This window comes from Macadamia integrifolia, chromosome 4 (genome assembly GCF_013358625.1).
Source record: "Macadamia integrifolia cultivar HAES 741 chromosome 4, SCU_Mint_v3, whole genome shotgun sequence".
Taxonomy (NCBI): domain Eukaryota; kingdom Viridiplantae; phylum Streptophyta; class Magnoliopsida; order Proteales; family Proteaceae; genus Macadamia; species Macadamia integrifolia.
The window spans coordinates 35,204,060-35,216,129 of record NC_056560.1 but is presented as its reverse complement, the minus strand read 5'-3'; the positions used below and the strand labels follow the sequence as shown (position 1 = coordinate 35,216,129).

Below are 12,070 nucleotides of genomic sequence, written 5' to 3'. Positions count from 1 at the left end.
TCGGTTTGAAGTTTCGTCGTCAGTTTCAAATTGGCTGCCCCTGGTTCAAATGGACTTAGACATGGATGCTTCTCGTCATCCAAGATCGAGAATGTGCTAGGTCTTTTGATTTTTATGTTTTTGGGTTGAGCTATGTGGATGTCTTGTTCTGTTGATGGCAATGCCAAAGGTGGAATATATGCATCCCCTACTCTTCCAGGTGTGAGTTTGGGCATTCTGGCCCTTCTTATTTGATGTACTATATCTGTATTTTTTCTTTTTTTCTTTTTTGTTTTAATATACATGATCTTTTAGAAAAAAAAAAAAGTGAGTACGAAGTGTGTTCAAAAGAAGGATCGAGTAAAGAAGGAAATGGGGGATCGGGACAGGAGTTAGGTGAATTTCCTTCTCCATATATATGAGAGGCTTGAAGAGCATACAAAGAGAAGTGGTGAAGCTCAAGGTCATGTTGCAAGTGTAGGTCCTTGGTCTATAGTGTGCAGTCATCGCAAAAATCGTGGAGGTAGGAGAATCAACATCAGGGGTGGCCGAGTGGCTATTCCAGCTTCATCTCAGTTTGAAAGGATGTCAAAGGAGCCGATACTTGTCGCTTCCTCTTTTGATCGGGCTCTTCAAGAGGTGGCAGTGATAAATGCTTTGGTGGTTGTTGCAAAGAATAAAGAAAGAGATGTGCAGACTCATTCTAAGAGTGTTCAAACAGCTGGTGGTCAGACTCTAAAGTCTAGTAGAGGTAGAACTTTAAAGATCCAATGAATGTATTTTTTTGACATTTGAGATGTTTAGAAGGTGCAGCTTAATCAAAGACCTAGATTTAGATTTGTTTCTAGGTGTTGTATGTTTCCTTTTTCTTGCTAGTGAGTTCCCTCTTCTGATGGTATTGCTGTAGGTGGAGATGTTCTCTAGTTTTTTAGTATTTCTTGTAATTCTTTTCTTTTTTCTTTTTTAATACAAATGATCCTTTAGTGAAGAAAACAAAAGATAAGAAATGAATTATATTTATTCAAAATAATCTAGAACCAACTATAAGTCTATTCATTTCACTTTGTAGTCTCTGGACAGAACTAACTTCTTAGAATGCACTGGGTTACACAAAGAGATGATAGTACCTACAGCAACAAACAAAAGATTTCACATTAGTAGAGCCATTCTATAATGTTTAAAAAAAAAAAAATAGTGATTCAGATTCAGTGAAGTTAGAAAACATACCTTCTTGCCCAGGAAGCTGAAATTGAGAAATCGTGTGCTACTATAGTAGCTCTTTTGTGTAATTGAGAATTGAGAAATGTTGGGCTAGTGATTCGAGAGCAGAGAAATCTGAAATTGAGAAATTCTGGGCTATTGTAGTTGCTCTATTGTCTTCTATCTGGTATATATGGGCAAGGGCTATGTGTGAATGAATCTTCTGCAAGGAAGGGAGAGAGACATTTGACAATCAAATGATAATCAAATATTGAATCAGTAGACAATTTAATAAAATTAAATGCTGCCCAAGAGGGCCGTTTACAAACCCTTTCCACCAAATCCTCTTCCATCCTTCAGTATCTGTTCAATCCGTTGTTATTTTTCTTCTTTGGTCTAGTCTTTGTAAGACCTTTTTTTTTTCTCTATTTAGAATTCCCTCTTTTGCAAGTCCTTTCATTTTCTCTTGCAAAAATGGATAAAAATAAAAGAAATTTGTTTATGGTTGTAATAATAATAAATTCAAAAACAAAATTTTATGTGCCTTTCCGGTTAGTTTCCATGTTAAAAAATAGTAACATAAAATTGAATTAATATATCTTAGTTAGATTGAGACTTAAGGAAGGATAGTGTATTATAGAGATAATACAAAATTTGAAATTTGAAAGGAGTTAAATAAAGAGAAGTAATGGTGTAATTACTGAGGGATTTCATGTAGGAAAAACTATTAAAATAGATGAAAAAGGATTGAGTGAAACCTTTTTTTTTTTTTCCTAACAATTGATGGAGAGGAACGTTACTACCATAAAGGAGGATAGATATCTTAAGGGAGGGAAGGAGAGAATTTAGGAGTTGAGAGAGAGACTTGCTACTACTCCTCCTTAAATCACTCTGTCTCTCCATTTTAACTTTTGTAAATCTCCCTATTTTTTTTTTTTCCTACAATTAGGGAAAAGAAAAACCATGCCTTTTTTGATTTATTAAGAAACAAAACTTATGTGCCTTTATGGTTAATTTTTATAGGAAAAAGTAATAATATAAAATTGAGTTAATACATTTTGGTTAGATTGAGACCTAAGGAAAGATAGCGTATTATAGAAATAATACAAAATTTGAAAGGAGATTATTAAAGAGAAGTAATGGCATAATTAGTGAGGAATTTTGTTTTAGGGTCAAACAGGATCGGGTTGGGTCAGGTTTCTTAAAATTTCAATCCAACCCTAAGTCCCCAAAACTCAACCCAGGCCCATCCCAATCCTACCGAGTTCACGCTCAGGGTTTAGGGTTGGGCGGGGTTGACTCTAGGTGGCGACTCTTCTTTACCCATTTACCTTCTTGCGACATGAGAAGGGTACATAGATCATTAGCGAACCCCTTGAGACTTGTCGGTCTCTGCGTCTGCTCCTTCGGGTCCAGTCCGGATTTATCATCCATTGTACCTACAATAACTGATCAGGATCGTCTTTAGAAAAAAAAAATGATTTGGATTGATCAAGTGTCGATATGAATACGATATGGCTGATCCGCTATCGATACTTAGAACCATGCTTAGCTGTTGTTTGTTTGATGAAAAAATGTGGAAAAGATAAAAAAGAGTGGGAAATTTGTTTTTGTTTCCCACAAACTACCACAAATATGAATGCTTCAATAAGTGAGTGGAAAACTTACCAGCAATAATTGTTGTCTGGCTGATGTGGCACTTAATTTTTCTCACCCTACTTACTTCATGGAAAATTGTCTTGTGTATCTCTCCTCCTCCTATTGCTTCTTATAGAATTCTTCTCTACCTCTAGTTTTTTTTTTCATATAAACCCTCTCTATTAAAAATTATATATTACATTATTTCTTTTTTTTTGTCATCTTATTCATAACATATGGGATTCACCCTCATAAATTTTTCACCTTTTATCCTTCAAACAAACATGTGTTGGGTACGCATGTAAGCATTATACCTTTTAAGTGCATGCCACGGCTGGCATTTCTCTGAGACATCTCTCTCTCTCTCTCTCTCTTCTCTCTCTCTTCCGCAAACAAAAACTGAAAGACTTGGCCACCCGAAACCAATTAATGTCTAACCCAGTGGGGAGGGGAAAAAAATCCTCTGTTTTTCTCATCCCTGTTTTTCCTTGTTTTGCTACCTCCAGAACACGACACGTGGACAACTTTAAGATCAACGCACCGGATGTAATAATCCTCACCCAACCTTGACCGTTGATGTTAAAATTGTCCACGTGTCGTGTTCTGCAGGTAACAAAACAAGGAAAAACAAGGATGAGAAAAATAGAGGATTTTCATCCGTGGGGATGGCCCCTGACAATTCGCTGTAGTCTATCATTGCGTGTGAACTTTTCTTTAATTATTATTGGCATATGACAGAAAGACTTTATTGAGTGAGAAGGCATTATCCATCGAAGAAAGAAAGACTTCCCCTTTAAAAAAAGAAAAAAGAAAAAAAAAGCAGCAAAGCAAAGAAAGAAAAAAAAAAAGAAAAAAAAAGATCTTTTTCTTTTGTCTTCAATCCAAGGAACAAAGATTAATATCAGTGTCCATCATTGAGTGAGAACTTTTTCTTTAAATATTATTGGCATATGATAAAAAGACTTTATTGAGTGAGAACGTATTATTTTATCGAAGAAAGAAAGACTTCCTGCCTAGTGTAGTCTTCGAATTCTTTAAAAATGAAAATCTTTTGCTTTCACTGATTCAAGGGACTAAAAAAAAGAATGATTTTTACTCCTTTTTTTGTTAGAAGAACAAATTTTATTTAAAATAAAAATAAATCAGAACTAAACCCCCACTTTTGACATTACCATCAGTAGAGGCTCACAAACGCTATCCTGAATCTAAAGCGAGGACACCCAAATTCATCAACTACCAAGTCATTTGTGATGTGTAAAGGAGAAAACACATCATCACAAGAGACCACAGTCTTAACAACATCCTTTGGCAGAAATATCTTTTAGTCTTGTCGTCCACTCAAGAGACAAAGACTTTAAATTCTTAGAAACAAGATTAATCTCGAGTTTTATGTGTTATCCAATTAAGAAAGAAAGACTTTATTATAGGTATAAAGAAGAGAAGAAAGAATTCTTTTTAGGTATACGTGTCCCAGCTCAGTTCTATTCCCTAGTTTGGAATGTAACCATATTCTATTCAATTTGATTTGATTCTAGATCTTCGATTTGGAACTGGTTTCGATTTTTGGTTTTGATTTCTATTTGATACCCTTATATAGGTCTTGGTGAATGCACATACAATGAATCCATGTGTGGCACATCCAAGCTCCTATAGACACTTCTTGGGCGATGACCTCTATGGAGAGGAGCCGCATCCATTTGGACATTAGAGAATGCAATTCAAGGCCTTGGAGGGAGTATTTCGGGGAAAAAACTGGAATGAGGGTAAGAGAACCTCCACGTCTGATTGACTTTGACTCGCAGTGGGATGGATAGCTCTCTATACAATAGGGTTGGGAGTGTAATAAAATAGAATTGGTAAGGATAAAAGAACCTTACTCCCTGTAGCTGACGATATATCATTTTGCGTACTATAAAGCTCCTAGTACTCTTCAAGTACTGAAGGCAGCCACAAACATGGCTTTCAGCAACCCAACTGTACTAAAATCCTTCTCCTTCCATCTCATATTCTTCCTTCTGTTCTTCTCTTTGCTCCTCTCTTCTTCCAACGCCTATGCCTTGAGTTCCATCAGCACTGGCACCAATATTGTCGCAGTAGAACAAGCTGATGCTCTCGTCAAATGGAAAGCTAGTCTCAACAACCAAAGCCAATCTGATCTCCATTCATGGAGTCTACTTGATCCTAATGCCACCAATTCCTCTCTGCGATCTGACCCGTGGTGCCGTTGGACTGGAATTGCTTGCAATCAAAGGGGAAGCATCACTGAAATTAACTTACGAAGTAAGGGATTGCGAGGTACGGTTGAGAACTTCCCTTTTCCCTCACTTCCTGCTCTTACACATCTGGATCTCTTTAATAATAAACTTCATGGCACTGTTCCATCAAACATTGCTAACCTTTCGGCTCTCAACTACCTTGATCTCGCTGTGAATCAGCTCTCAGGATTAATTCCATCTGAAATCTGCTTACTTACCAGTCTTCAAATCTTGTATCTGGATCAGAATAATTTCGGTGGATCAATTCCTTACGGAATGGGAAGATTGAAAAATCTTATTGGTCTGACCATGTACTCCAACAAACTCAATGGTTCCATACCTGCATCTCTAGGTAATTTGAGCAATCTACAGGAGCTCTCTTTGTACGAGAACAATCTCATTGGTTCCATTCCTAAATCAATAGGTAAGCTGAGAGATCTGCACATTTTACACCTATACAACAATCATCTTTCAGGTCTCATTCCCCGGGAAATAGGAAATTTGACTAAGCTCAGTAAATTAAGCCTGGAAAATAATAGTCTCATTGGCTCCATCCCTCAGGAAATAGGAAATTTGAAATCTCTTACTGAGCTGTACTTGCCTGTGAACAATCTCACTGGTTCAATCCCTGCCTCTTTAGGTAATTTGAGAAACCTAACCATTTTACACCTCTTTCAGAATCAACTATCTGGTAGGATTCCTCTAGAAATAGGTAATTTGACGAGTCTCACTGACCTAGATATGGCCAACAATAGTTTAACTGGATGCCTCCCTTCGACTTTGGGAAACCTAAAGAACCTCACTTTATTCAACCTGCTGGAAAATCAACTTTCTGGATCAATCCCTGAAGAAATAGGAAATCTTACCAATTTAGCTGACCTACAATTGGGAGATAACCATTTCTCAGGTAGTCTACCACAAGGGCTATGCATGAGTGGATCACTTGAAAACTTCACTGCATTTAACAACCATTTCACAGGTCATATTCCGAAAGGCTTCAAAAACTGCACAGGCTTCTTTAGAGTTCGACTTGATAATAACCAATTTGTTGCAAACTTATCAGAAGACTTTGGGGTTTATGAGAAGCTGAATTACATTGATTTGAGCAATAATCAATTGCATGGTGAACTTTCATCAACTTGGGGCCAATGCCAAAATCTGCAAGCTCTTCTGATAGCTGGGAATAATATTACTGGTAAGATACCTCCAGAGCTTGGGATGTTAACTCAACTGGGTAAACTTGACCTTTCTTCAAATTACCTTGAGGGAGAAATTCCTAGGGAATTTGGTGAGTTGACAGCTTTGCTTGTTCTGAGTCTGAGCGGCAACCAACTTTCTGGTAGTTTACCAATAGAAATTGGAAGACTATACAGCCTTACGTATCTTGACTTGTCAACAAACAGTTTGAGTGGACAAATACCAAAAGAAATAGGGAACTGCTCCAGCTTATTTCATCTGGATTTAAGCAACAACAATTTGAATGGAATCATTCCATTTCAAATTGGCTTTCTGGTTCACCTTCAAGCTCTATTGGATCTTAGTCAAAACAGGTTCAGTGGAGAGATACTGTCGCAGTTTCAAAATTTAAGGAACTTGGAAAATTTAAATCTCTCCCACAATCAACTCTCAGGTTCCATTTTTTCTGCATTGGATGGAATGTCTAGCTTGACATGCATTGATATATCTTACAATGAGTTTGTGGGTCCACTTCCAGACAACAAAGCCTTCCAAGATGCTACAATAGAAGCTTTAAGAAACAACACAGCACTGTGTGGCAATGCAAGTGGTATGCAACCTTGCAAATCCCCCTTGTCGAAAGGAGAAAATGGGAAATCAGACCACAAAATCCTGATTGCTGTCTTGGTTCCATTATTAGGTTTGCTATTTCTTCTGTTTGCTGTTGTCATAGCTAATGTTGTCCACCGAAGGGTACGAATTGTTGAGACAAAGCAAAGAACAACAGCACATGCTACGGATTTATTTTCAATATGGAATTATGACGGAAGAATAGTATATGAAGAAATTATTGAAGCAACTGAGGATTTTGATGCTAAATATTGCATTGGGACGGGAGGATATGGAAGTGTATACATAGCAAGGCTGTCAACAGATCAAGTGGTAGCTGTCAAAAAACCTCACCAACCATTACAAGCTGAGTGTGAGAATGTCGACAGACAAACATTCAGAAATGAGATTTGTGTGTTGACAAAACTGCGGCACAGAAACATCGTGAAGCTCTATGGTTTTTGTTCATCTGCACAACACTCCCTTTTAGTTTATGAGCATTTTGAGAGAGGAAGTTTGGCTAAGATCCTCAACAATAGTGAGCTTGCTTCGGAAATGAATTGGACAAGAAGGGTTAATGTCATTAAAGGTGTGGCAAATGCTTTGTCTTACATGCACCATGATTGTTCACCACCGATCATTCACCGCGACATATCGAGTAACAATGTTTTGCTGGATGAAGAATATGAGGCATGTGTGTCTGACTTCGGCACTGCTAGACTTCTAAAGCCCGATTCATCGGATTGGACTTCTATGGCGGGGACATGTGGATATGTTGCTCCAGGTAATAAATTCATTATCTAAAGATATTTATAGATAGTACTTGTATGAAATATATATTTTTTAATATCTTATAACTAATTCTTCATTCTTTCTACTTGTAATTAATATTTTACTTGGTGAGACTTTACTGAGAAAATTTTCATCGATCAAGCCAATTTTATTACAAGTTTGGAAACTTTTTTGTCATTATCATCACAAATTTCAAAATTGAGTTACTACTCCCATTAAATAAATTTTGAAAATTTTGAAAATTTTGATATATTCCTTACATTTATGAATTAGTGAACTGTATTTTAAGAATCTTATCAAATGTTTGCTGGACTTCCATGCCTACCAGAGCTTGCCTACACAATGAAGGTGACACAAAAATGTGACGTTTATAGCTTTGGGGTACTAACATTAGAAGTGCTGATGGGAAGGCATCCAAGTGAACTCATCTCTACACTATTATCGTCGTACTCGGCACTGCCATCAACAGAGCAAATGATACTATTGAGAGATTTGTTGGACAAACGACTCTCCCCTACCACGATGGACATGGTTGAAGAACTCTCATCTGTTATGAAGCTAGCAATATCATGTTTAGCCACTAATCCACAATCTCGGCCTGACATGCACTATGTGTCTGAGAAATTATCATCTTGAAGCCATTTGTTGCCTTGCAATATGCTTCCTGCTGACATCAAGCACATTCATTGGAAAGAAAATTGCATGACTAAGGCATTGTTTATTCATCATATTTCTCCCATGTCATGTTTGATGGTTTTCTAGATTTGCTCAAGTTTGTTTAAGTAATTTTTGTTTTGATCCCTTGTATTGTGGTATTGAGTGGGCATCCTTTTCATGTATATGGGCTTTGTGTGATCAGGTCACCGCCCATGACCAATTTCATTGTATCTATCCGTTTTTAAATGTAACAAATGCTTGAGGACGTGCGAACTAAGGTCCAAAATGATTTGAAGACTACAATATTATGGCAATTTTCGAGTTCAGTTTGATACACAACAATCAGGTCTGCCTTGGTGGTGTTAAGGGTGTCATTTTCTTAATCTAGCTTTTCGGTTTAATTTCAATTAAGCTCAAAATAAAATATGTTCAAATCAAAATTAAACCAAAACCAAATAACTTTTTGCACTTTAAACAATAATCGATTCTATGGTTTTACTCGGTTTTCCAGACCCCCCCAAGTAAAGCTTAATTAAGACGACATATATACTCCTGCCCCATTGGTTTCGTGCATTGGTTATGATAGTTTGGTGCTACACCGTATGACATAAGCTAGTGTGTATCACTCATGCATCAGCATAAGAGCTGAGATATTGATCCGTTTGATCTGGGTTGTCTAGATCTTGGAGATCCAGATCTTACGGTTGACAAGTTCCTCTCCTTTATGGATTAAAGCCCACATCATACAGTACAATGCGCTGAGCCAGCCAATAGCATATCAACAGTGTCTTTGACCACTGACACAAGGGCTGACAGCATGCGTCAACATGACATCAGCGGATCCTAGATCTACGGCTCCTATTCTTTGTCCCTTATTTCAATCTGACGGTTCAGATTAATTGGTTCTTTTTTATGAGATCTACGGTCAGATTTGTGCCTCTGTTGGGAGTGCCACTCCTCCAAAGATTCCATTTCAGGCTATCTCATTGTGCCAACTTCAAATGGCCATATCTCCCTCATCTCAACTCCAATTTGGGTGAACCAAATTGCAGATTTTTCAGCACCCCGAGCTCTACACATTGGAAGAGAAAAATCATGGTTTGAGAGATTGAAAAGCGACAGATTTTGTGTGTGAAACTCCTCTCTTCATTATTGACCATTGAAAAGCTTGAAGGCTTCATGTGTGTTGTTTTACACTCCATTAATGGTGGTTTAGAAGGGTAATTGGATGGTATTGATGATACTTTATTTCTAAGCCAAAGGAAGAAGAAGAATGAAGAGAGGAGCTTCTCCTTTTGTTCGTTGAACCATGAATGGCTTATGTTGGTCAATGGGAGTTTTGTTTATTCCATTAATGGGGGTTTGAGGAGGTGGTTGAAGTGTGTTGATGATGCATCGACTCAAAGCCAAAGAGGAAGAAAAGAAAGCAAGTGAGGGTTTGCTTGTGATTGCTTTGAAGAGCAAGAAGCCAAAGGAGAGAGAAGGTGTGAACTCCAAACTTGTCAGTGCAAGTTCCCAGTCATCCCAAGCAACTGGTTGTGAGATTGCCTAACCCTTGATTTACATTGTATACATGTATAATGATATGTATGTATGCTAGGGTTAGTTGTGGATGAATTGTATACATGCTAGGTTAGTTGTGGATGAATTGTAAGCATGCTACCAAGTTGTGGATGTATATGCTTGGTCGGGCTTGACTGTAGGGCATTGATATAAACCCAAAGTTACTATATTCTTTATTGAGTGCTTAGTGGGTGCTAAGCACCACTAAGTACTGGGAGTGGGTGCTCCCATGTAGTGGGTGCTACACATTGTACCTGTACAACGAGTGCTATCTCAGCTTTGGCTTGAAAAAATTGGGTGTGGGTGTAGTCAAAAGTAGTGTATTGAGTAGGTACGAAGCCTTTAAAGGCATTACTCTGGGGATGTAGGCAAATTACCGAACCTCGTAAAAACCCTGTGTTGTGGATGCTTGTTGTTTGCATTTTATATTGAAATGCGTGGACTGTCGAATGGGTGTCCACACTTGGAAGTGCCTATGAGAGGCTAAGTGTGCATATGATTGTGTGCAAACAGGGACAGGTATAGGGATAGGTGTATTAAGGTTTGCTTACTCAGATAGCAGACAGGTTTTTGGGGATCAAAATTTGGCTCATTGATTCAACCCTCTCTCAGTGATTGTTGGGTTACAACAGAGGGAGGGCTCAAACTCGAGACATGCCATGACAGAAATTGCTTCAACAAACAACACCTTAACTAAAACCATTGAGCTGTTATGCTTCTTTTCACTAAAATTTTTGATATTTTTTTCAAGCTTTGAGAATTGCATTTTTCCACCTGTAAGAGCGGATTTGTACTGAAATTTATGCAAGGTTGGAGTTGATCAAGAACCTTATACTAGAAGCTAAAATTTGCAAACCGATTATGCTACCGCCTGACAATTATAATTTTCCTGTATTACCTAACTTAGTAGACTTTGGAATTTGTTACCCCCTTCCATCAACAAATACCATTAGATTCCATAATAGCGAAGTCACATTATTGTACATAAAATATTTATTTCACATTTTTTTTATCCATTTTCAGCACTTCATGGTAATATTTTTAAGTAAGTTTGGTCAAATTCGACAACTAACTTCTTCTTATCCTCCATGTTCTAGGAAGGAGGTTGGACTAAACGACCTTTTGAATAGTTGAAAAACTAGGTTTTGACTGGGGCGAATCATTCAAGTTAAGTAAAAAATTTTTAAAATCTGGTCAAGAGTCATTTAGTGTATAGGTTAGAGTAAAAAATGTGGAGATTCGGTCACAACTTGTCCGAATCAAATGAAACTTGACCTTTTCCTTGTAGTTGCAACAAAATCGGCAAGTCTAGAACATTAAATTGTTCTACTTGAGTTGAGTAAAATGTTAAAAACCCTCACTCCTCTTGTTTGGTAGTTTGTTGAGAGAAAATAAAACTTTAAGTAGAACGTGGCTCATGAACAATATTCCATTTCCCATCTCTCCATTTCCGATGTACCCTTATTTGTCGCTTTTGCTTTACGTGAGTGTATCCTCTTTTGGAGTTATATTTGACGAACATATGATAATGAAAAAGTAACATATACTCGACATCTTGGGAACCGATCGAAGAAGATGAAGACTGAGGTTTAGAAGGTTCGACTAGTGGTGAGCAAAGGTGAGATCTAGAGATGGCTGAAGTGAGTGAAGCGGTGCTTGGCGATGGTCATGGAGGTCGGCCTCCAGATCGAGGAAGACAATCTCTTCTCATGGACTTTTGGATACCGACAGAACAAATGCATGTGGGATTTGCTGCTGGTCCAAATCCCAATCCTGTCTTTGCCCTGCTTGCCCCTAAGGAGAAAGCCTTTTATTCCACGATCGTGGGAGGAGCTCTTTCTGTTATTGATGACCTGCCTGATCCTGTTCAGGTTGGTTCCCTAACTGCAATCATCATCCTGTAAGAGGCTTATGAAGAACGCCCTGAAAAATTTAAGTTTGCTCTCATTGGGAGAACGAATTTTCAATATATTTCCATGGATGATATAAGATGAGAGGCCAAAGAATCCTGGCTTTTGAAGGGAAGATTTGCTTTTGCCCCGATGGGGAAAGGTTTTTTTCTTTTGCAGTTCGAATTAGAGGCAGACATGGTGGCCATATGGAAGAGGAATTCTGTCCCTGTTGGATCTCAGTTAATCAGGTTCCAGAGATGAAGGAGGGACTTTAATGTCAATGATAAACAAGCTGTTACAAAAATGGTC

The 12,070-nt window shown here is 37.9% G+C and overlaps 1 protein-coding gene across 3 annotated transcripts; it reads left to right on the top strand.

The window, feature by feature from the left end:
* The first annotated feature begins 4,415 nt into the window (after positions 1–4,415).
* Positions 4,416–8,603, top strand: LOC122076028 (MDIS1-interacting receptor like kinase 2-like). Of its 3 annotated transcripts, none has more exons than XM_042641301.1 (3): positions 4,420–5,496; positions 6,052–7,641; positions 7,978–8,603. In XM_042641301.1, the coding sequence occupies exons 1-3, from the start codon at positions 4,773–4,775 to the stop codon at positions 8,283–8,285; spliced, it is 2,622 nt and encodes an 873-aa protein (XP_042497235.1). In that variant the 5' UTR covers positions 4,420–4,772; the 3' UTR covers positions 8,286–8,603. The 3 variants fall into 3 exon arrangements, with proteins under 3 accessions (XP_042497234.1, XP_042497235.1, XP_042497236.1); XM_042641302.1 differs by having other exon boundaries at positions 4,426–5,112; XM_042641300.1 differs by having other exon boundaries at positions 4,416–7,641.
* The last annotated feature ends 3,467 nt before the right edge of the window (positions 8,604–12,070 follow it).

Coding starts and splice junctions, on each gene's coding strand:
- LOC122076028 (XM_042641300.1), top strand. CDS start 4,773: ATGGCTTTCAGCAACCCAACTGTACTAAAATCCTTCTCCTTCCATCTC. Junction 7,642..7,977: donor ATGTGGATATGTTGCTCCAG/GTAATAAATTCA, acceptor CATGCCTACCAG/AGCTTGCCTACACAATGAAG.